Raw genomic sequence first — 24,267 nt, forward strand, 5'->3', positions numbered from 1 at the left:
AAGCGAGGGTTCGTGTCACTGCTTTATCCTGACAGACTAAACAAAGGGCAAAACAAACTCCACTCCCCCGAAATATAACCAATGACGACGCAGCTGCATGTTTACGTACGCGCCGGCGTAACCAATGAGAGGTCTCCGCAAACGGTTGCTAGGAGACATGTTGCATTCGTGTAGTTAATGCGCAAAGGAGCAAATTAAGCCTGAAAGCATTTAAAAAAAGGAAGTTAATTTGGAATTCATATTAATCCCCTATTGTCATGGTGAGGTTGAGGGCGAGATGTCTGCTGGTCGGTACGTGGCGTTTAATGAGCTTTCATTTTCTGTCGTTCGTTTGAGAATAAGCAAAGCAGAGGTGGCTAGCTACCGTGCTAATAATTTGCCAAGAGTCAACATGTATTCGACTCTTTTACTGACCAGTTTTACGTTATTTCTAAATTTTCCTCTAACGCGTGGCTCTAGTTGCTTGTTGGTGTTGTGCTAACACAGTGTTTCCCAACCTTTGTCGAGCAAAGGCGCATATTTTATATTAGAAAAATGACACGGAACACCACCCAAAAAAAACGTCACAAAACGCATGTACACACGGAAACATTAAGGATGATGTCGTCTTAATACGCTGAACTCACAAATGTACTTACAGGCGGATACACGTTAACTACTGCAATCTAATTGTCCTGCTTGTCACTAGAGGTTGCTGGCATAGGTAGATGGAATAAAGACAAACATTATTTGTTGTAAATAATATTATGACTATTTCTTTATTTTGGGGGCGGGGGCAATTAACCAAGCCAATGTCTGTGCAGTCAGCCATTTTGTATGAATCATTGATCCCCTTCTGTCCTTTTATGTGTTTGTGTCCAGGAGATCCAGCAGTGGGCAAAAGCGCCCTCTCGCAGATGTTCCACAGTGACGGCACTCTCTTCCAGAAGAACTACAGCATGGTGAGAACATGTCACGTCATCCTTGTAAACCTTGATTTACAAGTGCCCCAACTTACAAGTTTGTAGACCGACGAGCTGTCACATGGTCAATGTTTGTTGTTGTTGTTGTTTGGCTTTGTGTTGTGAGCCAAAATTAATCATTAGTAATAATAAAAACAAGAGTAAATAAGATACATGCATGTGGGCGGGGAGAGCCACAATCAACGATGCACTTTCAGCCATTTATTGAACAGGACAAAGAGTTGAACAGACAAATACAAAATGAGATCACTCGCAAGGAGCTGCTGTCGACCACAATGCACACCCAGACGTTCACACACAGACAGCTCCTGATGTGACTACTAGGCCAGGCCGCTGAAAGGCAACACTTCAACGCATGAATACTAGTACGTACAGTAATGGCACTTTATAAAACCAGTTTATTTCTTCACATTAACTTGAATTATTTAATTCTAAAAACAGTGAAGAAAAAAATGTTGGTGGTTTCAGGTGGGTTGGAATGGATTAATAGTGTTTCGATTCATTTCAATGGTGAAAATGTATTTGCTGTACAAGTGAATTGAGTTGCGAGCTTGGTCACGGAACGAACTAAACTCTTAGTTAGCACTGTACATAAAATACATCCACAATTTTATACAACCTACTGCAGTGAACCTCCGTCGATTCGTAATTCACTATTTGCGAACTCAACTATTTGCTAAAAAACTCCCATATTCACTCTTTCTGTAACGCCCAGTTGCTATGCTTCTTCTAGAGCGAATGTTAGTGGAGGAGTAGATAGCGTTGGCCACTGGTCAGCTTGACAGCAGACAGGAACGTTATTGGAGATTCAGGCATGCGAGGCTCTTTGCGGTGTTGACTTCTCGAGATGATTCAGAGAAAGGGCCAGATCACTATCAGCAATGGTGAAAGTTCACGACTGCCAACGTCTAGCTGTTCAAATGCCCAACTTAAGATAAGGAGTTGTTTGTGATATATGTATTTAAAAAATGAGAGTATCGACTGTAGGGCTGCGCAATTTTAATCATGATCCAAAATCTTTGGCTGCCAGTATTAATTTAACCTGACGGTGGGCGATTTTTACATTTGAAACGCGGGCTCTGATGCCTACTGTGTGAAGCACTTTCTTAACCAGTAGTCAGCCAACCACCAGGGGGCAAAGGCACTGTTACGTTTTCATGAAGCTGCCTAAATAATAATAAGAGGTATTTAACTTGTTTACAGACACACACACATGCACACACTACGGATGCACTAATAGCATTTTCTGAGGGCGAGTACAAGTACTCTCCATTACCAAGTATTACTTAAAGTATCTCCACCTGCCCAGAAGGTATATGTCAGGCTGGTGAAGTGGTATCGTTGTTGTGGTATCGGAGCATTTTTACGACGGACTGAGTATGGACAGCTAATTGCTTTGGGGAATGATGAAAAATGCACACACATGATTTTTGTGTTGTGTTTGAATATTAAGCATGCGGAAGCATGATGTCCAGTGTTTGTACCAAAGGTTCAATGACTCATGCATTTGCATTTGGATTCTACAGTAGCGATAGTAAGCCTCTTCCGAGCTCTTAAGGCCAGGGTTACTCAAAAAGGTACCTGCAGTGTATCAAACGGAGCACATTGTCCTCGCTTGCTCCCACATGCGCCGCTCCATCGAACACTCACTCAAAGTATTGACCACATTTTCACACACTACATCACACCCTGAAAGAAAACTTTCCTTCTGTCCCCATTTTTTAGGCCTAAAAAAATCAACTGTGTACAATGAAGAAATACAAAACTCAAGGGCCTATTCATCAGATTCAACTTCTCATGATTCCCCCTTGCAGACCCTCAGACTCTTGAGATCTTTTTGAAGCCACATACGCTAATCTCATGACACACTGCTCATCTCCCAATAACCCTCTTTCTCTGGACACTCCCAATGCGGTCTACATCATCACATGCTATTCATGTCATGTAGAGTACACTGGGCAAAGCAGGAGGCACATCATAGGGACACAACTCAAACAGCAGCACCTCTACAATATTTTCAGGAAATATGCCAAACACCTAACACACACCTTGGCATTAGTGGTCTGGAAGTGAATCCAGGCTGGACTGACGGCTCGAGGGAAAGAGCAGAATGTCTTTTGATTGTAATTTTGACAATGAAGCCACCCCAATAGCCTAAAACAACGCAACTTGAAGGCCCTAACGATCTTTCCCTATAGACATTTGAAACCACCCCACCCACCATTTACTGACATAGTGAACTTTCCTGAAAGGCGATCCAGGCACTAAACTATGAATTTCAAAAATGTTTTTTTATTTTTTATTTTTTATTTTTTATTTTTTTTACAAATGACTCTTGCACTTTCATACGGTCGTTCAGCCATGCTAATCGGGTGTGTGACAATACTACATACACTTTCAAATTGGGTTGGCGTTAGTCGAGCCAGCTGGACACACCACTTGCACAATCTTCCTTCAACTACTTGGGGTTTCTTTTCTTCCTTTTTCTTTTCAGTCATTCATTCATCTTCTGTACCGCTTTATTTTCTTTTATGTTGCTTTTATCAGTACTTGGCACTTGTGATTTTGATACTTTATACACTTTGCCTGAATGTTTACTCCTGGGTTGTAGGATTTCCGCTTCCTTTTTCCCTTCTCCAAAGCCCCCCCCCCCCCCCCCCCTTTCCAAGTTTCAACTGTCGTCATAGCCTGGCTGACCCTCCATGACTCGACACCAAGGTGTCAAACTCAAGGCCCGGGGGCGGGATGCGGCCTGCCACATCATTTTATGTGGCTCTCGAAAGCAAATCGTGCTCGTCAACTTCCGTGATTTCTGCTAAAATCTGTACCCAAATTCCAAATTGTCATCATAATAAACAATAATGTTTTTTTTCTGTTACCAAACCCTTCTTCTACAGTAACTTCAACAATACTTGAACAAACTATTATCCTTGTCTTCTGATTTCAAAAGTAGTTATCCCTCAAATTGTTGTGTAACGGTAATAATGTGTTTTGGCGATGATTCAATATTTATATGGTTTCACTGTTCTAACGGCGCTCTGAGGCAAATCATAACTACAATGCGGGCTGAGACAAAAAAGAGTTTGACACCCCTGCTCTACACCAACTGGGGCACTTTAAATTGCCCAATGTTTTATTCAACCAGATACTAAGCATGCCTGAATGCATTGAAACCAAAGGGTGTATTTATCATGCAAAAAATATTGTTATAATTGAACAATTCTCCAGTCGGCCAGTACACGAAGGATCGCAGGCCTTTCTTGAAAGAAAGCATTCTTAAATCTCCTAACTCTAATCCCTATCCCGTACTTCCAAGCCTATGACCTCACTCTAGCTACAATCCCGCCCCTAAACCCAAAATATAACCTCAACAAATCTAAAACCTAGCCCCTAAACTTGAATCTAACCCTAGCCCCTTACTCCTAAACGTAAACCTAAGGCCTAACCCTTAACCCCTTTGTCAAGAAATGCGTCTTCCCTCTGCTTCTGAGGTATCAAAAAGCAACCACTGGCTTCATCAACCCCTTCCCTCGTCTCTCTCGATTCTTCGCCATCAAAGCTCGTGCAGGCCTGCAGCCGTTCTGCTCACGTCCTCCTCCGTGCTGAAAATGTCAGGCCGGCTGTTCAGAGATCTTCCCAGTGCATTTTCCAGTAACAGGCTCCTCATTGGCATTCCGCAGAGAGGCTTTCTGCGCATCACGGTAGCTCATTAGAGCACTACTGCAGTGTGTTGTTATGTGTGTAGGTGCGTGTCTGTGTGTGTTTGGAACTCTATGACTAGAATCTTTGCCTTCCTTTTACGGACAAAAAGCAAAGCCTTCATGATGTAAACCACACAAGTTTTTGAAGGTCAGGTAAAGGTTGTTAGCGGCTGGTTGTAGTAACTACCCGCTGTGGTGAAAAAAACGCAAGCAGTTGACGCCTCCCCAAAATGTTGGCTATATTAATAGTTAAACCATATATATATACACCACAGAATATGATTCCAAAACAGTTTGTCATTTCAAACGTAACTTACAACATAGCACTTCAAAATAGATGGCTTACAGATAATTTCCTTTGCACATGTGCATGGGGTTTCAAGTTCAAGTTAGATTTCGGCTTTCAAGCCAGGCTTGGTTTTTTTTCAATTAGGGGTCCAAACTAGGGTTGAGGTTTCAAGACAGGGTTTCAAAATCAGTTTGCATGCTAGGGTTTTGCAGCCTGGGTTAGGGTTTCAATTTAGGATTTTAAATTAGGGTCTCAAGCAAAGTTATGGTTTAAAACATGGGTTAAGGTTCCTCATTAGCAAGCAGATTCCATGTGTACACGCAGTGAAGACACTTTCATAACATCTTCTGCTAACAACCTAGGCTAAACGTAGCTCCTCCCCAGCATACAAAGCTCGTCTCTCAGAAAAAAAGCGCAAATAGGTGAATTCTTGGAAGAGTGAACTGCAAATACTAGGAGATTACATGACTGCAGTACATCGAGGCATGCTCACGAATGACAATAATGGAGCACAATAAGGCAGTAATGCAAAAGGCCTCGTTGAGACTACCTGGGAAAGTCGGCCTCCCCCCCCCCCCCCCCCCCCCCCTTATCCTAGCTTTTATCCAGCCACACAGAGGAATTGTTTGCTTAACTTCTGAATTATGAGGGTTGTTGTGTTTGGTTGACAGACAACAGGAGTGGAGCTGCTCATCAAAAGCGTCAACATCCCCGACAGCAGCGACAGCGTGGTGAGCTCGCTCATTGTCTCTCTCTGGTAAACAAACGCCTGTTAGCGGAGTGGGCTATGCAAGCTGGGTAGTCACGGTTAACTGCTCCTATCATCAGCGAAAGCTTTTTGCAAATCCGCATTATTTTACAGATACATATATTCCACGTAGTCTGCTTGGGGCATGTCAATCACCTATTGTGAGAAAGCAACGATGACCTCACACAAGCACAAATCAGGGTTTTAAAACCTGGTTAGTTCTCATTTTGGGTTAGGGTTTCAAATGAGGTTTTTGAGCTAGGTATTTTAAGGCAGGGATGTGGTTTCAGTCAGGATTTGGTTTTAAATTCTGGTATAACGTCAGAATTTGGGTGTCAAATTAGGGTTTCAAGCCTACATTAGGGTTTGTAATTAGCCAGGGTTAACATTTTAAAGTAGGGTTTCAAGATAGTGTTAGAGTTTGAGGTAAAGATAGGGTTCGAGTTACAGGTAAGGTTTCAAATGAGTGAGTTTAGTGTTTTATTTTCATCAATATTGCAATCACGATTAATCCTCATGTTAGGGAAAAACCTTTTTTTTTTTTTTTTTACAAACAATATGTAATATGTGCAAAAGAAATCTTCAAATAAGAAAAAATGAAGAAAAAGAAGAAAAAAGATAAATGTACCCCCCCCCCAAACTTCTACTTTACCAAGGACTAACTCCATAAATGTGCTTTTCCAAAGTGCACCACGAATTGCAACTTAATGGCAGCAAATCCAGTTGATGCGTAAAAAGCATCAACATTAGGCTGCAAGCACCGACTTGACATGATCTCTATAGGGAATTGCGAAGGACGGTGCATTGACCGTTGGTCAGTCGTGCACGGTCACAAAGTGCAAAGAACTCGACAGTTGTTATTTCCCTCTCGATTTAGGCCATTTTGTTTACTGCGTGCGGTCAGGCCAGCCGAAAAGTTCAAGTCAAGGCAGCTGCTCCGACCGTTGTTAACGCCGTCTTACCCTGATACGCCCACTTCAAAATAAAAGCTGAATCTATTACTACATTGGACATCAATGCAATGGAAAGCTTTTATTTTGAAGAGTGCCTAATATAGCCTTAACCATACGTTCGCCCCCTGGTGGCTGGCTGACGGGGTTGCAGGCACTGCTACAAATGAAGCACTTTTCATATGCAGCAGTGCCTTCATTTTAAATGTAAAAAAAATCTCAGACGATCCGGCTCATTTAATCATGGCAGGCGAAATCGAGTGAGGATAAGCGGCATAGAAAATGAATGGATGGATGGATGATGTGCAGCACTGGTTTGAAGCCATGGTTAGGACTTTGCAATATGGTTTGAAAATAAAGACCCCACAGACTCCCAAGTAGTAGAAACATGTTGAAATTGTCAGTAAATGTTATCTTCCTTCCAGGAGCTTTACATGATCGACTCTGCAGGGAAGGAGACCTCGGTGGAAGCCAATGAGAAAATGGTGAGACACGGCAGGACTCATGTTATGCGGTGGCTTTCTTTTAGGATAATATGATTGTGTGTCCACTGTGTGCAGTGGGGGGAGCCATCTTTGCTCTGCCTGGTGTTTGACCTGACCAGCGAACGCTCCTTTGGTAGCTGCGGTCGCTGGATGGAGAGGGTCCGGACCCACCGCAGGGGTCTCAATGTTCCTGGTAATGTCAGATGACATTGCAAACACAGTATGTGCCCCTGGGCGTCGTTAACAGTGCGGCAATGACTTCACAAATTGCTTTTCTGAACAAGCCCCATAATTACGAACCGATAAATGTTTGCTAAGAAACAATAGTCTACTTGAAAAACTAGGGTTTCAAATTAGGAGTATCGGGTCTGGGTTAGGGTTTTAACGCGGGGTTTCAAGAGAGGGTTAGAAATTAGGTTAAGATTGCGAATTGGTGTTACTACCCAAGGGTTAGGCTTTGTAGGGTTAGGGTTAGTATTTTAAATATTCAAGTAGGGCTTCAAGGGAAGGTTAGTGTTTTGAAGCAGGGTTTCAAGCCTGGGTTGGTATTTTATTGTCGGGTTTCAATTTCAAGTTAGTTTCAAATTTGGGTTGCACCAATGCTGGGGTTTGATATAAGGGTTTGGAGTTTAAAGTCGGGATAGGGTTTCAATTTAGGATTTGAAGAACTGGGTTAGGTTAGGTTTTCGAGCCAAGGCTTGGCTTTGAAGTTAGGAGGAGAGTTTCAAATTGGGGTTTCAAGTTTAAATGAAGGTTCCTAATTAGGGTTTCCAAACATGGGTTAGGGTTTCGAGTCAAGGTTCGATAGGGTGAAGGGGTGTCAAACTCACCTTTCCCTCGAAGGGCCATTATAACTGTGAACCCATATAGATGTTTGATCGCCTCATATTACCTATACACAACAAATTGATGGATAACTTAGTTTGAAATCCGAATCCGGTACACAATTATTTGTTAAACTATTATGACATTTATTTGAAAAAGGGGCTTGGTAACAAAAAATGCTAGCAATGTCGCATTTGGATCTTTTCTTTTTTAGCAAGAAACATGAAGTCAACGTGGATGATTTGCTTTCGCGGGCCACTTCAAATGATGTGGCGGGCCGCATCTGGCCCCCGACGCCTATGAAGTAGGGTTTCAAGCCTGGGTTATCCATTTAATATAGTGTTTCAAGATGGGCTCGGCGCTTCTAATTAGGTTTTCAAGCAAGGGGTATGCAAACAACTCTTGATAATTATTAAAGTAGCCTAATGTGTTGGTGTCAGGGGTTTTGGTGGGCAACAAGTGTGACCTGTCAGCCAGGAGGGAGGTGCAAACGGCCGTGGCCCAGGAGTGGGCCCAGAGCCGGGGGCTGGAGTACCACGAAACCTCAGCCGTGAGTGTACAAGCGCACCGCATTCCAAATAATGAGCACACTCCCGATATTGGATTGGATTGTACCTAATGTTGCGGCAGGGTTGCTTGACGGGTTGTGTGTGTGTTGCAGAAGGAGATGGAGAACTGCGAGGCCCCGCTCCTCGGCTTAGCCCGAGCATTTCACACTCTTTACCGAGAACGGAGAGAGACAATACAGAATCTAAGTCCAGGGTAGACACACACACACACAAACACACTTGGAACATTTTGATATGAACACCAATAAATTGTTCTTTCGTCAAATGTTTTTCCCACCGTGTGTTAATGCTGTCATCATGATGAGCCGGTAGCTAGCGGAATCTCAGCTCCACTTCTTCAGACTGGAAGCGAGGACCCGCTGTTTTGACAATTGGGGTTTTTGGGGGGTTTCAAGCTCAAGCCAAGGTTAGGATTTCAAGTTCAAAGTTTGTGTTTTAAAAGTATGGTTTCAAAACAGGGTGAGGCTTTCGAGTCAGGGTTTCAAGTCTGAGCTGAGATTTCTAGCAAGGGTTAGCGTTAATAAGGACACAAATTAGGGTTTCAAGTTAAGGTTAAAGTTCTGAAAGTAGGGTTTCAAAACAGGAGGAGTGTTTTTAGTGAGAGTTTCAAGTCTGCATTAAGTTTTCAAGCCAGGGTTAGTGTTATTACTAGGGATGTTCGGCACCACTTTATTTTCAGAACAATACCAATATGAGTATTCGCTCTTGAGTACTCACCGATGCCGCTATTACTTTTCCAGCCATCCGTTTTCTGGACCGCTTATCCTCACTTTTGATCCCTCAAATTTGAGTTAACACAGTTAATTGGGAAAAATACCTTGGTTTTTCTTTCAGACACATGATGGTTGGCCGACATGTCAAACCATCGCAGTTTAGCGCCTGCTACTGGCGAGGAGTACTTACCCAATGTCAGATTTGTTGTATCTGCAGCCTTCATGAGTACCCGATACTCGATACCAATACCTGGTATCGGTACTCGTCCATCCCTAGTTATTAAGGCTTTCGAATTAGAATTTGGAGTCAGGGTTACTGTTGCAAGACAGATTTGGTGGTTCAAGTTAGGGTTTAAAGTATTATAGCATTTATAAAGAAAGCATTTGTAAAAAGGGCTGGGGGTTGCAACATGGGTGGGTGTTTCAGACCAGGATTAGCATTTCAAATTAGGGTTTCCCAAGTAGGTTGTCAAGCCTACGTCCGTTTTTCTAGATAGGATTCGTTTTTCAAGTTAGGGTTGAAATTAGGGTTTCATGCCCGCATTAGGTTATGGAGCCCAGTTTAGCGTTTTCAAATAGGGTTCAAGTCTTGAGTGTTTCAAATGAAGGTTAGCGTTGTAAATTAGGATTTCAAGAAGGTGTTATGGGACGAAGTTAGATTTCAAATCAGGGTTTGAAGACGGGTATGGTTTCAAGCATGAGTTAGGGATCCCAAAATGGTTTGTGTTTCCAATTGGGCTTTCCAACGTGATTTGGGGTTTATGATTAGTTTATGATTTAAATTTCCCTCTATACAATTTCTCAATACTGTACATAAGGTTTCCAATGTTGCTTCCTCGATTGTCTTCAATGTAGTCTGACTCTACGGTTTGAATGTCAAACATGAATTTATTGTCTCTTATCTTTGGTGCGACTTTTGTCTTTCATCCACGGAATGAATATGAATGGCGCAGCCGGTAATTACAAGGCCGCCATGCTTGGACTGCGGAGTGGGCGATGCAATTCTAGCAATCGGTGTTTGCGCACTTGCTGCGCGTCACCGGGGGCTTCTCCCTTTGTCGAGTCAGTACTACGAGTGTCACTTGAAAAGTGACCAACTGTTTTTTTTCCCCCCCTGGTGAATAATGGAAATGGAGATTACCTGTCGCCATCATTTAAATCATATATGTACAGGCACCGGTTTTAGTAACATTACAGCCAAAAAAAAAAAAAAAAAGAAATCCGTTTCAAGCCAGGGCTCGGGTTTCCATGAAAGTTAGGAACCGAATCGGTGACAAAGGGCAGCCTTGGCGGAGTCCGACCCACAGCGGAAAGCAATCCGACTTATTGCCGGCAATGCAGACTAGACTCTTGACAACGACCGAGCCGCCCGTACCAGGGGGTTCAGTACCCCGTGCTCCCGAACCACCACCCTCGGGGCTTCCCGAGGGCCACGGTCCAACGCCTTCTCCAAGTCCACAAAACACACGTAGAGCGGTCGGGTGAACTCCCGTGCACCCTAGAGGACCCCGCCAAGGGTGTTCAGCTGGTCCGCTGTTCCATGGCCAGGACGAAAACCGCACTGCTCCTCTTCGTGACACACCCTAACCCTCACCAGCGCCCCTGAATAGACCGTACCAGGGAGGCTGATGAGTGCGAGCCCCCTATATTTGGGACGCGGCCTTTGGTCCCCCTTTTTAAAACGGTCTGCCAATCCAGAGGCACCATCACCCACTGTTGCAGAGGACAGCCAGCCCTACAACATCCAGAGCCTTTAGATCTCATCCACCTTGCCACCGAGGAGCTTTTGAACCACCTCGGTGACCTCAACCCCAGAGATAGATAGCTAGATAGATTTGTATGCTATCATTGCTAGTAGGAGTTCATCAAAGTGGGAGCCCTGGTGTTCGCCCACAATGGCCGCTTTAATCCAAAATGCATGACCTCATGTTCAGCGTCTGCCGACGACTTTGTGCATCCTCCGAAGATAGACGTGTCCACCCGATTTGGCGTCGATCTGTGTCGAAGGCTTTTTTCAGTCACTACCACTCCCTCATTTTGGGAGTTTCAGTTGCAAATTGAAAATGGAAAGGAGGAACAATAGACAGATTGTAAATACACTTGGTAAACATGATGACATTCAATGAGCCTCCGCTGCAGTGGTGGGCAGTGCGGAGCTGTTCGAGTCGTCATACCCCACCCCCTACGCCCCATATACCTTCTCCCCCTCCCCCGCGCTGATCACAGCAGCACTGCAGAGAGACATGCCGCCGCTGTGATCATCGCATCGGGGGAGAGCGAGCAGGCCGAGGGCGAGACAAGCGGCGTACGATGCGGCAGGCCGCCGACAAGACTGCTCTGACATTTATTCCGCATGCTGTTTACGGGCGGAAGGAGGAGATGATCTGGAATTTGTGAGCTGGATGCCAAGCAAACCAGTTTCCACCACAGAAAACACCCTTTGACGGTTTCCGTTGTCAAAAGAGTCACAAAATAAGATGACTTTGGAAAATTCCAAAATAACCTGTGGCTGTTTTGACAAGCAGTCCGCAGGGTCTCGGCCAATCTGTAAAAAGTCTTACATTAGGGTCTACAAAAGGAAAACGTAATCCTTCAAGTCTCTCAGATGGTATCGTTAATCCAGATTTGAAATCTGAAGCGGCCTAAAAAGTCCCGCCCGACCGATACGGGATTTTTTGGAGCCGATTCCAATATTTGGCAGAATAGAATTCTGATAACCAATGAATCGTCCAATTATTTCGAAATATATATATATATAAATATATCATGACTCAAATAACTTCTTTTTAGGTCCCTTAATGTTAATGACAAAAAAGATCTGAATTACAGGCAGAACATTGGACTCTTTTACAGTATTTTGTCCTTTAGTCATTAGTTTAACATCACAATAGAAAGATTGTTGCCTTTTTTTTTTTTTACGTTTGAATGTCATTATCTTTGTCTTATATTGTAATATATATTTCCAAAAAAAAAATATATATATATTTTAAAAAGCAACCAAAAAATGGCCCGATTTTTGCGGTTTTGAAAAAGGCTTATAATGTAGGCCGATCCAATCGCGCCCTACTAAAACGTTTTACGTTTAACGTTCTTAATCCATCAGGTTATGGCTTTGGTTGATTTTGCGGCAGTACCGTGCCCTATGGATAAACGTTTGTCGGTATTTCCAACCAGTAACCGTTTTTATCGCAGTAGTGTTTCCCCGCCAAATTCACCAAGCCGGCGTTTTTTTTTTTGTTTTTTTTGTGGAACCAACCCATCCTTTTATTCCCTGACAAACTCGCATATTTGCTGTTTTGGTGCACTTTCTGAAAAGCCCTAAAATGCCACAAGGTGGCACCAAATCCCCGTTTAATAGAAAAGTAGTGCTTTGCACCATCTTGTGGAATCTAACTCCAAACATATTGATGTTTCGATTGCACTTCGTTTGAAAGTCTATTTCAAAGATATTCTGATATGGAGGCCTAGAAAAAGGCTAAAAAAATGACACTTAATCCTTAAATTCATCATTCAAAGGTCTTAAGAACACCACAAACACGATAAACAAAATAGCAGTTGTTAAATTTGACTTTTGACTTTGCTAAGCACCGTTCAGTAGTAGTTAACATTTAAATACAATTCTTTGAATTGTTTTGACTTTTATACGCAATACATTTGAATTGAATCCTTCAGTAGTTTGAATTTCATCATGAACTGCATGTTACAGTGGTTTATAAAATCAGTTTTTTTAGGAATAAACCCTCTAGCTCATGCCGTTTCTACGCGAGCGTATTTCAGCGTTGGTCATGATGATGGTATTTTCTGAGGTGGTGCTTGGTGTAAAACGTGTGAAGCTCAGGTTTCGCCAAACTGAGCTTTTCAGGCAATATGCTGACTTCAGCAGCTGTCTTTGTCTTCTCCTTTTCTCGTCGATTTTGGAAGACCACACGGAGACATGTCGTGTTCCCTACAGGGGGTTTATTCATCATCAGGACTTGGTGCATCCAAGTTCAGAATCATTCCGTTTTGGCACCTTGAAAGACATTACGCTTGTATAATTCAGTTTTCTTTTAAATGATCATTTACATCAACACAACGCAAGAACCAAAGAGCGAGAAAAGAAAACCCAAACGTGAGACAAAATAAGATGAATAACAATAAGGCTGTGTGAGTTTGAAAGAATGAAATGAAAAGCTCTTTCAAGCTTGGTCTTTTCGTCGGAAGCGGCATGAAGCCCCCAGCCCCCAAAAAACAAAAACTAATCAAGAAATAGAAAACAAAGACAGTACTGTAACACGAAGTTGTATTTTGTCACGCCTGCTGCCCGTTACATGGCATCATTGTTCAAAAACAAAGCAGATTGGATGATTTGGATTCGCATGCATGTCAATTCATCTTTTTTTGTTTTGCTTTTGAATTGTCCACAGTTTTCTTCATTCATTCATTCATTCATTCATCCCACCGCCATGCCCCAGCAGTTCATTGACCCTGAACAAAGATGGCAGCCAGTGGCCAAAAAGGTTGTCAAATGTTTTTTTGTTTGATTTTTTTTTGTTGGTTTTCTTTTCTTTTTTTGTGTTTTTGAAATTTTTGCTGTAAGAAAAACGTGGGCTAACTAACCGACCCGGAGCCTTTTACCCCGACAAACATCCCGTCCTGGGTTTGTTCCTGTTAACATCTCTTTATTCTTTTTTTTCTCATGGCGTGTTAACAGGTATACTCGTATGTTGAATCTCTCTTACCAGTACATGTCTGCTATTTTGTTGTTGCTTTTTTTGCAGCCTCTGAAGTGCTCCCTGCTAAAATTGCACACCGCAGTGGTTCACAGTATTTATGCAAATCAAGGAGAAAATCCAGAACATATAGAAACGAAAGAGACAAAATGGTGGCTGTCTGGGAAGATCGGGGGCAAAAGCTATTTTTCAGCTGACCGAGGAAGAGTCAAAAATATAAATTTGGCCTTTTAAATTGGACAGACCACCCCCAGATCCCTCTTTTCACCCCCCCCCCCCCCCCCCCCCCCCACCCCCACCCCTTCAAATCTTTACAAACATCAAATTGTTAAACAATGGTAGATGGGAAAAATCATGCATGTTTCTTTTGCTTTTATGCATTTTGTTCCACTTGCGTCAAACAAAAACCAAAGTGCCAGACCCCTCCCCCCCCCCCCCCCCCCCGCCCAAAGTCTCCCTTTGGAAGCGTCTGTCAGTTTCATACAGGTGTGGTACGTCGGTTGGCTGGGTTGCTGGAGTCTTTTAGGTCCTTCTGGATGCAGTTGTGGACCTGCAGGAAGTTGTGGTCCCTCTCCGTGGAGTTATAGGTGGCCGTGGGCGTGCCTGTCTGGCCCTTGGGCAGCGTGTACATGGACAGCTCGGTGGAGGGCAGCGTCCCGAAGGCCTTGAGGCCCACCGGTGAGGCTTCGCGGGAGTGTGACGGGTCGGTGGAGCGGGACGAGGAGCGTGAGCGGCGGCGGTAGCGATAGCGGTAGCTGGGGATGCGCGTGATGGCGGCGCCCTGGAGGTAGTCGGCGGCCCGCACGCCCACGCGCAACTCCCGGTGGCGGTCGATGAACATGTGCACGGCCAGCACGCCCACCATCTCGGCCATGATAAAGGAGAGAGCGCCGAAGTAGAAGGACCAGCCGTAGGAGTAGCTGTTTTTCTTGGAGTCGCTTTTGGACGGATCGCCGGCATTGGCTGATATGTACACGATGATGCCGATGATGTTACTCAAGCCTAAGGTGGGGGGGGGGAGAAAGGAAAGCAGAGAAGGGCAATCAAAAGCTTGGACGTGCGTGACACAACCAAAGTCATGGCATCCTTGCCGACGTTTGGCTCACTGATAAGAGATCAGAAATCGATCTACTTTAGAGTGACAACCTCTCGTACATTGGCTGACCCGTTGGCTTGCTACCACCAAAGCTGGCATTTCGGTCTCCCTGAAAAACTAGATCCTAAGAACGGACTATAGAAGCTCCAAACAAGTGGGAGAAAGACATTGTTCCACCAACAAGCGCAGTTTGTTTGTTTGAGTTGAGTTTACATCTAGAATGAAAAAAAAAAAGGGTTAGGGTTCATCCGGCATGGCTCCTGCCTGCCGGATGAAAAAAAAAATATATATATATACACACACACATCCATCCATCCAACCATTTTCCGAGCCGCTTCTCCTCACGCGGGTCGCGGACGCGCTGGAGCCTATCCCAGCTGTCATCGGGCAGGAGGCGGGGTACACCCTCAACTGGTCGCCAGCCAATCGCAGGGCACATACAAACAAACAACCATTCGCACTCACAGTCACGCCTACGGGCAATTTAGAGTCTCCAATGAATGCATGTTTTTGGGATGTGCCCGGAGAAAAGCCACACAGGCATGCAAACTCCACACAGGCGGGGCCGGGGATTGAACCCCGGTCCTCAGAACTGTGAGGCAGACGCTCTAACCAGTCGTCCACCGTGCCGCTATAAACTGTAGGCTCGGCAGCGAGTTGTCATCTCTCCAACGCAAGATCTCTGGTGACTTCCAATTCATTCATTTTATGCGTTGGAGAGATGACAACTCGCTGGAAATCGCTACGTTCGTACAAACATGTCAATCTAGGTGCAAAATCTATTATTACTTATTGAATAACTTGAGCTTCTATAAAGGAACGTAATGATTAGATGAGTGTTTTCCAACCTTTGCTTCGGCAAGGCACCCATTTTATATTTGAATAATCTTACGGTTAAGCACCAAACAAATAGAAGTATGAAGACTGAAATAATAATCTCGTCTCAATTTAGTCCCAAATGTACTTACTCATACAAAGCTGTTATATTTGCAGGGAGCCACGGCTTGGACACACATTTGTTGTAGCTTTTGCCATCCAACAGAAGAGCACCGAATTGTTCTGTCTGCCACAAAACACTGCTGGCATACATGGACAAACTCAGATATATTTCCGATTCTGACAATAATTTCAATAGTAATACAGTCGGACAAATGGATTTTTTTAAGAGACAACCTACACCGAACCAAAAACCATCACCCAAAACCCATACGCGACTCGAACCGTGAATTTTGGGAACCTTTCCACCCCTCGTACCGAAGAACCTTCGGTTTAGAGTCCAAAACTTGGACTGACATGGTTGGATTTATCTGGCTGCCGACCCACCCTGTTGTTCTGGTCGGACAATGTGTTACAACCCCGAGACTTCCGCTGCAACTGAATGTTTGGATCCCTGCAACCTTTTCATCTGGATTAACTAGAAATCGACTCGCAACCCTCGGAAAAACCATAGAGGCTCTAAGAAAGTGGGAGAACACATGGTCTTAAGGGACCAAAGTCACGGTATCCTTGACGACGTCTTTGCTCACCGATGGATGGCGAAGATTAGATATCAATCTTTACACAAGTAGCAAAGTACTTCTGGTTTTAGAGTGACAAACCGATGGATTCGGCAGTTTTAAAAGAGTCAAATGCCTCGGCTGACCCTTTGGCTCTGTCAACTTTGGTCTGACAATGTACTACAACCCTGAGACGGCCACTGGAAATCAAACAGGATTGCTTTTTCAAATCTCATCTGTTTTTCTGTTACTTTTCTACACGTGCTCGAAATAAAACATTCAAATTCAAACGTGAACGTCTCGAGCCCTGGAATGCTTCCACCTAGATTACGGCGCCAACTAGCGCTTGGAACCCACAGAAGGAAGGTTAGGTGGTTGGGGGCTCAAAACAAGTGGGCTTTAAGCCACTTTTGTCACGAGCACAATTTGGTTGGATTCGGCTTGCATTTCCATTCTCAAAAGTTGTGAAAGGGACTGATCACTTATGCCTCCTGATTTTTGGCACCCGTTGGGGTACAAAATGCAGTTTGGAGTTATCTTTTGGGCCAGTTACTTTTGGGCCCCTTTAAAATAGCGTGGCACACTCCTAAACCCTTTATCCAATTTGAATATCGTAGATACCCTCCAAATAAAAGCGGAGCGTGCACTTTATGTCTGTGTCTGTCATACAACTATCATATAACTAACATTAAACGGGTAAAAGAAAAGATTGTGTCAGTGTCTTAATACTGTATCTATGGACCTAACTGTAACGGATCCACACCCAACACTCGGCATACGAAGCACAGCGGTAGGGTCCCGTAAGAGTGACGAATCCGTCCAGCAATCCCTTTTCAGGGTACATCATAAGGCACGCTTACTTTGGCGAGCGACGGGGTACACCATGGACTGGGCACCGGTCGATCGCACAGGGTCGACTGTGCTAAGGCATCGCATAGCCGATATCACCACACTCCAATTGCATTGCCACTGTCCTGTCACTTCCTTACAAGGTGTAGCACTGCTGTATAGAACCCGACTCCAACGTAGCGATGTTGTGATCATAAAAGTTTGGTTTTGCTTGTGTGTAGTGTCCTGTCTTTACTCGTATATTTCTCTCTCTGTCTTCCGTGTTCTCTCTATCCACTCGCAAACCTCGTTCTGTCCTACTGCGCTTTCCAATAAATATCCATCATACAAATAAAGGGAGTAGATCAAACTTCCCCGTTACACAGAAAAGCTATCCCAACATAAAACGGTATACGGATCCTCCATTCTGCATGACCAGCTGAGCAGGACAAGTTACAAGGGGCAAAAAAGAATTTGCCTTTCAAAACTGTAAAACAGTTTTACCAGGAAAAAGCAACGGTGGATGGATGAGTGGCAGGGCAGGCAGAAAATCAAAAACAATACTTGGGAGGAACAACCCTGTTCGTCTGCAGTTTGTTACGGCACAGCAGAGGAACACCTTGGTTTGGTTCTGATCTACTTTATCGACCGCATTTTCAGAAGCGGTTTTTCTCTCTTCTCTTTTCCCATGATGCCGTCTCCTCTCCCTCTGTGGCGTTCAAACTGGAGCAGGCGACCAATTCTCCCCCCCCCCGCCCCCCCGCCTGACATTGTTGCTTATTTTTCTTTATGCCACGATAGGATGTTTAAAAGCTGTTGAAAAAACAGAAGAAAACCCCTGTCCTCTCTTTTGATCATCTGCACTTTAAAAGACGGACAAACGGATAGAAAAGACGAATGTTGTCACCTGAGATGAGACTCCAGCTCACCCGCCGTGACCGGGAAAAGAAAGCGATAGAATATGGATGGGTGGATGGAGAAGGATGGAAGACAAGCTTTGGTTTGTCTTGTTCAGATTCTGCGTGGAGGGAGCATAGCGCTACATTTTGTACTGTGCTAGAAGTTGGAAGGGATCAGTTATTTTGGTACTTTCAACAACTTTTGATAGAAATGTAAGATATACCAGACTGGGCTTTATAACCCAATGAAAGTTGGGACAATTCTGATTGTGGTGCCTTTCCACAACGGAAATTCAATGTGAACTCAAGCGTGCTTTGGAAAGTGTGCCATAGGTTGGCAGGGGTCAGTGGTGTTGGTAGGCTGAACTTGGAACATTGAAGTCTTCCATTCCATGGAATATTTTAGCTTTGGTGGGAGCTGAATATTTCAACTTGATGCAAACTAGTTTCTAAGGGTGACACATTTGCACAATTGAGAGTCTTCGATGAACCGAGCATGGAAACCAGAGTACCAGGAGAAAGTGCAAACTGCACTCTGGAGCTTGGATTTGAAGCCACAACCGCAAAACTGTGAGGCAGAGGTGCTAACCAATCACTGTTTCACCAGTTCAATTCAAATCGAATTGAATGAAAGGCACTTTTGCCCCTGTTACAACAGCCTTTACCAATGTCATTGTTGAAAAACAACCAAGAAATGTCTGCGTTGTTTTCAAAGATGAAAAGTGTTTTTGGGGTTCAAAGAGCAGTGCTACGGTTGACAGAATATTTGTCCAAGTACAATGTTAGCCACTCGGTTGAACCTTTTCATTGGTCAGAATGTATTTAAAGCATTTTGATTGATTGATTGATTTCAGTTTTATATTTATTTGCATTCAATAATAACCATAGTTTCATTATTTCAATTTCATACCACTTGACAAAAATGGCTTCCCCTCAGGAAATGAATTCAGGTTACATGAAATGAATTCTTTACATCAGTCAAAGCTACACAATATTTCCATTTTTGAAAAGTTCATCCAATGTTTCCATTTTTTTCATTGTGCCTTTCGCAACGTTTGACAATGGAAATTCACCATGAACTAAACTGAGCTTCGTAACAGCAAAATGTCTTTACGGATCCGGGAATCTGGTATCTTCCATAACATTTGACAAATGACTTGTAACGGCGCTTCAATACCACAACAAAAAAGGTTCTTTTGAGACCTATTTCACAAGGTTTCTTCTTTTCTCCCCAAATGCCGTTTTGAGTTTTCCCTTGCCCGATTGGGAAGTTTCGATGAGGCGATGTTATCAATCTTTGTCAACTGGGGGCCTTTGAAGCCCTTTGAGATCCTTTTGGGATTGAGGCCTATCCAAATCCACTTGACTTGACTTCCCAACGGAAACGTTCGATGCACCAAACAACACGAGGAGTTACCGACAGTTGGTACGAAACAGTTCATAGAAATGTGAGATGAAGCAAACCCCGACCAAAATGTGCCAAACGTTGGTAGCAATCAGTGATTTTTGTCCCATTCACAAGAAAAATGTAAGATCAACCAAGCCAAATGCTCTGTAGCACAATGAAAGGGTAGCAAATGTGGCTACAAAAGGAAGTCAGTCACAAGTTGCTAGGGATCATTTCTTTTGGTACTTTTCATAGCTTTTGACCATGGAAATGTAAGCTGAACCAAACCGGGCTTTGTACCCCAACAAAAGGGGACCAAAAGTCAGTTCACTTTGGTACATTTGACCACTTTTGACAAGGTACGCTAAGGAAAGGGTGCCAAGTGTTGGAGTCACTTATTTTCACAACTTTGGGTCGTGGAAACGTAAACGTGAGCTAAACTTGAGTTTCGTGCCAAATGTGATCATGGAATTTGGTGCCTTTCGCAACTTTTTATGAAGGAAATATAAAATGAACCAAACCGTGCTTCATCCGTCACCAAAAGGTGGCCAAAATGGGCTTTTGGTACTTTTGAAAATGGAAATATAAGCTGTACCAAACCCACGAGACAGTACACCGCGTAGCGTGTTGCCTCCGCACGGATTCGGAAAGGCAGAGGACACACAAAGAGGGCCAGCCATGTGAGCTTCGCTGCTGTATGGTTCTAGGCCGTGGCCCAGTAGGCTGCAGCAGCTAGATTGCGCTAACCCCTCCGAGTCACGCTGCTTTTGTCGCTCTCTGCCTTCCTCGCCCCTGTCGCTAGGCTACTGGGATTGCACACTAAAAATAAGGTGTCCCTGATCCTCTTTTTTTTTTCTTTTTTTGCTCGGCTACATCTCAATCACACGCTTCATTCACACTTTACCCCACTTTTTTAGCTTTTACGGTTTGGTTCAGCTTCCATTTCCATTGTCGTAGGTACCAAAATAACTTTTGGCACCCTTGCGTTGGGGTACTAAACATGGTTTGGTTCATCTTACGTTCCCATTGTCAAAAGTTGGGAAAGGCACTGAATTCCCAGATTCTGTACTACATGTGGCACCTTTCCGTTGGGCTACTATATACAAAGCTTGGTTTAGTTTCCATTGTCCGCAGTTGTGACGGTACTAAAATCACTGATCAGTACCGAGTTTTGGCACCCTTTCATTGGGTTATGAAGGAAGGCTTTGTTCATCTTCCCTTTCCGTTGTCAAAACTTGGGAAAAGTTCCAAAATCACTGACCTGTACCAACTTTTTGGGACCCTTCCATTGGGGTCCAAATGACGCTTTCGTTCATCTTCCCTTTGCGTTGTCAAATGCAGTGAAAAGTAGCAAAAGATCTCGAACGAATTTGACAGCCTTTCGCTGAGGTATGAAGCGCAGTTTGATATGAACGGTACCAAAATCACTGATTTGGCATCAGTTGCTTTTGGGTTCATCTTACATTTCAGTTGTCAAAAAACGTCAGAAGCTACCAAAATACAGTAACTTAAGGTGTTCCAACTTTTGGGAAACATTTGTTCGGTGTACAGCGCACGGCTTCTTACATTTCCCTCGAGTCCTGATTACAACATTTCTATCGGTTCCAAATATCTATTGTTTTTCTATGTCAAAGATAAGATTGATTTTGGATACGACCCAGTATTCTTGGGATTGTGGGGTCATGTATTTTTGGGGGGGGGGGGGGGGGTCAGCATTTGATCAGTATTGGCATTCTTTTATTGTCATGTGGACTGTCAGTTGATCATTTGGGAATAAATTGTAATAATTCTGTTGTAGCGTTTTTTTAAAAAAGAAAAAAAAAGGGGGTTCTCACCTGCAGAGACAAAGAGTATGCCAGCGCTGAGGATGATGTTGTGGCGCGACTTGTAGAACTCGCTGGCGGCGATGCAGAGCCCCCCCATGAATAGTAGGATCACACTCATGATGGGGAAGATGCTGGAGGCTCTCACTGCACCTGCAAACACAAACATAGCTCGTTGTTGGCGTCACTCATTTCACAGCTCAATGCTAAATGAAGGAGCCTTCATTTGGAATATTTGGGTTAGGTGTTCTTCAAGTTTCCAGTGGGTACGGAAAGTATTCAGACCTTCTGAAATTTTTCACTCTCTGTTATATTGCAGGCGGCACGGCGGCCGACCGGTTAGAGCCTCAGCCTCACAGTTCTGAGGACCCGCCTGTGTGGAGTTTGCATGTTCTCCCCGTGCCCGCGTGGCTTTTCTCCGGACACTCCGCTTTCCTCCCACATCCCCCCAAAAAAACACGCATGGATTGGAGACTCTAAATTGCCCGGAGGCGTGACTGTGACTGTGAGTGCGAATGGTTGTTTGTTTGTATGTGCCCTGCGATTGGCCGGCGACCGGTTCAGGGTGTACCCCGCCTCCTGTCCGATGACAGCCGGGATAGGCTCCGGCACGCCCGCGACCCTCGTGAGGAGAAGCGGCTCAGAAAATGGATGCATGGATGCTTGGTGGTGGTTAGATGGGCTGCGGGTGCACAATGGCAGCCATGCTTCCGTCAGACTTCCCAGGGCAGCTGTGGCGGCACAAGTAGCTTAACACCATAAGGGTGTGACTGTGGAGTAAATGAATAATGTGCGCAATTGTAAAGCGTCTTTGAGTGTCTTGGAAGCACTATATAGGTGGTATGCATTATTACTATTATTATTATTATTGCTGTCAAGACACGAAAAGAGGAATTTTTTCTTCAATTTGAATAGCCGGCCAAAAACCTTGACGCGCCTTCTTTACTCCTGCCTTGTGACTGCGCAGAGACTGTTCCGGATGAGACGATGAGACGACCGCCTTCACTGATCACATTTTAAGGTGACCTCACACTTGGCGGTGCACCAACCGCACGCACACACACACACACACTTTCTTCCCTTCATCCTATTTCTTTTAACCCCATCTCCTCTTCTTTATTGACGTGCTGTCGCTGCAAATTGTCTTCAAGGTGGACAAGGGCTACACAACACACACACACACACACAAGGTTGTAGACGCGTCAATCAAATTTGTATGGAGCGTCCTCGACAGTGTTGCGTTTTAACGCGATACAATAAGATCAAAGGCCTTTTTGACACCTCACATTTGGATGACATTTTCAGTTCACACACACACACACGGGCGGGAGGTCTTGATCTTGTTGGTTACTCAGAGTCCATTTTGTAGGACCCCCGACAAAGGAGCACTTTAGTAGGAAGAGCCCATGCGCGAAGGTGTACGCTACGAATGGTAAGGCATCAATTAAAATGGTAACACTAGTTGCGTGGGCTTTAGTGGCATATATTGAAAGTCAAACACGTGAATGTTCCCGAATTACTCATGCATTTAATCATACTATTCTCAGTGCCCTAATTGCAGTGTTGTGCTATGTGCGGCCACTGAAGAGACTGAAATTTGTGAACACGAATTTCGACAACAAAAACACGAGCGTAACTGTACGTAGCAAACTTCTGAGTGAGAATTTCAACTTTAGAAATGAGATCAAAAATTAGACAAAAGCGAGAACACAAATTTGGAAAAAAACATAATTGAATGCTAATTTATATATATATATTTTTTAAGTTATGAGCAAGAATTTAGATACCAAACACTTGTCAGTGTTACATTAGACAGCAAAACTTGTGAATGAATATTTAGATAACAAACATGTGAGCGCGTGAATTAAGCATGGATTTATGTAGCACAAACTTGTGCAAGCTAATTTAGATTGAAATTCTTCATTTACATTTTTATTCACAAAAAAGCGAACGGAAATTTCGATAATTCGTCCAGTATTTGAAAGGAAAACTAAATATTTATCAGTTAAACATCCATCCATCCATTTTCTTGTCCGCTTATTCTCACAAGGGTCGCTGGCGTGCTGGAGCCTCTCACCCGCCTATCTTCGGGCGAGAGGTGGGGTACACCCTGAACTGGTCGCCGGCCGATCGCAGGCTATCACTTCAAACATTTGCGTTCAAATTTAGATTCAAGGTATCAATTAAACCATATACGACCATTGATTACACAATATATCGCCAGTAGGTGACAGTTTAACTCACCCTCACCACGACAGGAGTACTTTTACTTCATTTGACCTTCTTTTCACATTATACTACTGCAGTTCACTTCTCTTTTTGTCATATGTTCAATCTGAATGTGTACTGTGTGAATGCGCTACATTTACTCAAGTAGCTCTTTCACGCGAGTATTTACGTTAAGAAGAAACAGTACATTTACTCAGTGAGATTGATTGACATGCCGCTCGCTACTTTTATTGAGCAATTATTAGATTTCATCTTTAACTTCCGCATTGGCGCCGTCGCGCCAATCAAACAAGGTAACTAATGTCATTTGTATCCAGTTCACCAATCAAACGGCACAATTCAGCCGCATGACCGCACACAACGTCTCCTATTGGGCTTCGTGGCATAGATACGCCGCTCAAGCTAATCGACATGCTTAAGTGGCGGCCATGTTGGGAAGGTCGTCGTTCCCCTGAAAGCCAATGGCGCACGACTGTGTTTACATTTCAGATGACAAAAGCAACAGTTTTCAAGCATTGTATTATTTGCCTGGCACTGTCTGGCCAAACGTGGATA

General features: G+C 43.9%; 2 protein-coding genes across 3 annotated transcripts in view; one reads left to right on the top strand and one right to left on the bottom strand.

Moving 5' to 3' along the window:
* The first annotated feature begins 122 nt into the window (after positions 1-122).
* Positions 123-10,143, top strand: ift27 (intraflagellar transport 27 homolog (Chlamydomonas)). Its single transcript, XM_061770407.1, has 7 exons — positions 123-291; positions 862-941; positions 5,624-5,683; positions 7,076-7,135; positions 7,211-7,328; positions 8,401-8,510; positions 8,622-10,143. The coding sequence occupies exons 1-7, from the start codon at positions 258-260 to the stop codon at positions 8,724-8,726; spliced, it is 567 nt and encodes a 188-aa protein (XP_061626391.1). The 5' UTR covers positions 123-257; the 3' UTR covers positions 8,727-10,143.
* A 4,242-nt stretch (positions 10,144-14,385) lies between these two features.
* LOC133476688 (voltage-dependent calcium channel gamma-2 subunit) overlaps positions 14,386-24,267 on the bottom strand; it is a 40,501-nt gene continuing 30,619 nt past the window's right edge. For both annotated transcript variants that reach the window (XM_061770406.1, XM_061770405.1), the window contains 2 exons: positions 21,496-21,636; positions 14,386-14,956 (listed from right to left, as the gene is read on the bottom strand). In XM_061770406.1, the coding sequence (XP_061626390.1) occupies positions 14,433-14,956; positions 21,496-21,636 (665 nt within the window). In that variant the 3' untranslated portion in view covers positions 14,386-14,432. The remainder of the gene's footprint in view (positions 14,957-21,495; positions 21,637-24,267) is intronic.

This window comes from Phyllopteryx taeniolatus, chromosome 4, assembly GCF_024500385.1.
Source record: "Phyllopteryx taeniolatus isolate TA_2022b chromosome 4, UOR_Ptae_1.2, whole genome shotgun sequence".
Classification (NCBI taxonomy): domain Eukaryota; kingdom Metazoa; phylum Chordata; class Actinopteri; order Syngnathiformes; family Syngnathidae; genus Phyllopteryx; species Phyllopteryx taeniolatus.

What these genes read in the sequence shown, in the direction of transcription:
- ift27 (XM_061770407.1), top strand. Translation starts at nt 258, where the DNA reads ATGGTGAGGTTGAGGGCGAGATGTCTGCTGGTCG. An exon ending in GGCGAGATGTCTGCTGGTCG is followed by an intron (nt 292 to 861) that starts GTACGTGGCGTT and finishes GTTTGTGTCCAG; the next exon opens with GAGATCCAGCAGTGGGCAAA. An exon ending in AGTACCACGAAACCTCAGCC is followed by an intron (nt 8,511 to 8,621) that starts GTGAGTGTACAA and finishes TGTGTGTTGCAG; the next exon opens with AAGGAGATGGAGAACTGCGA.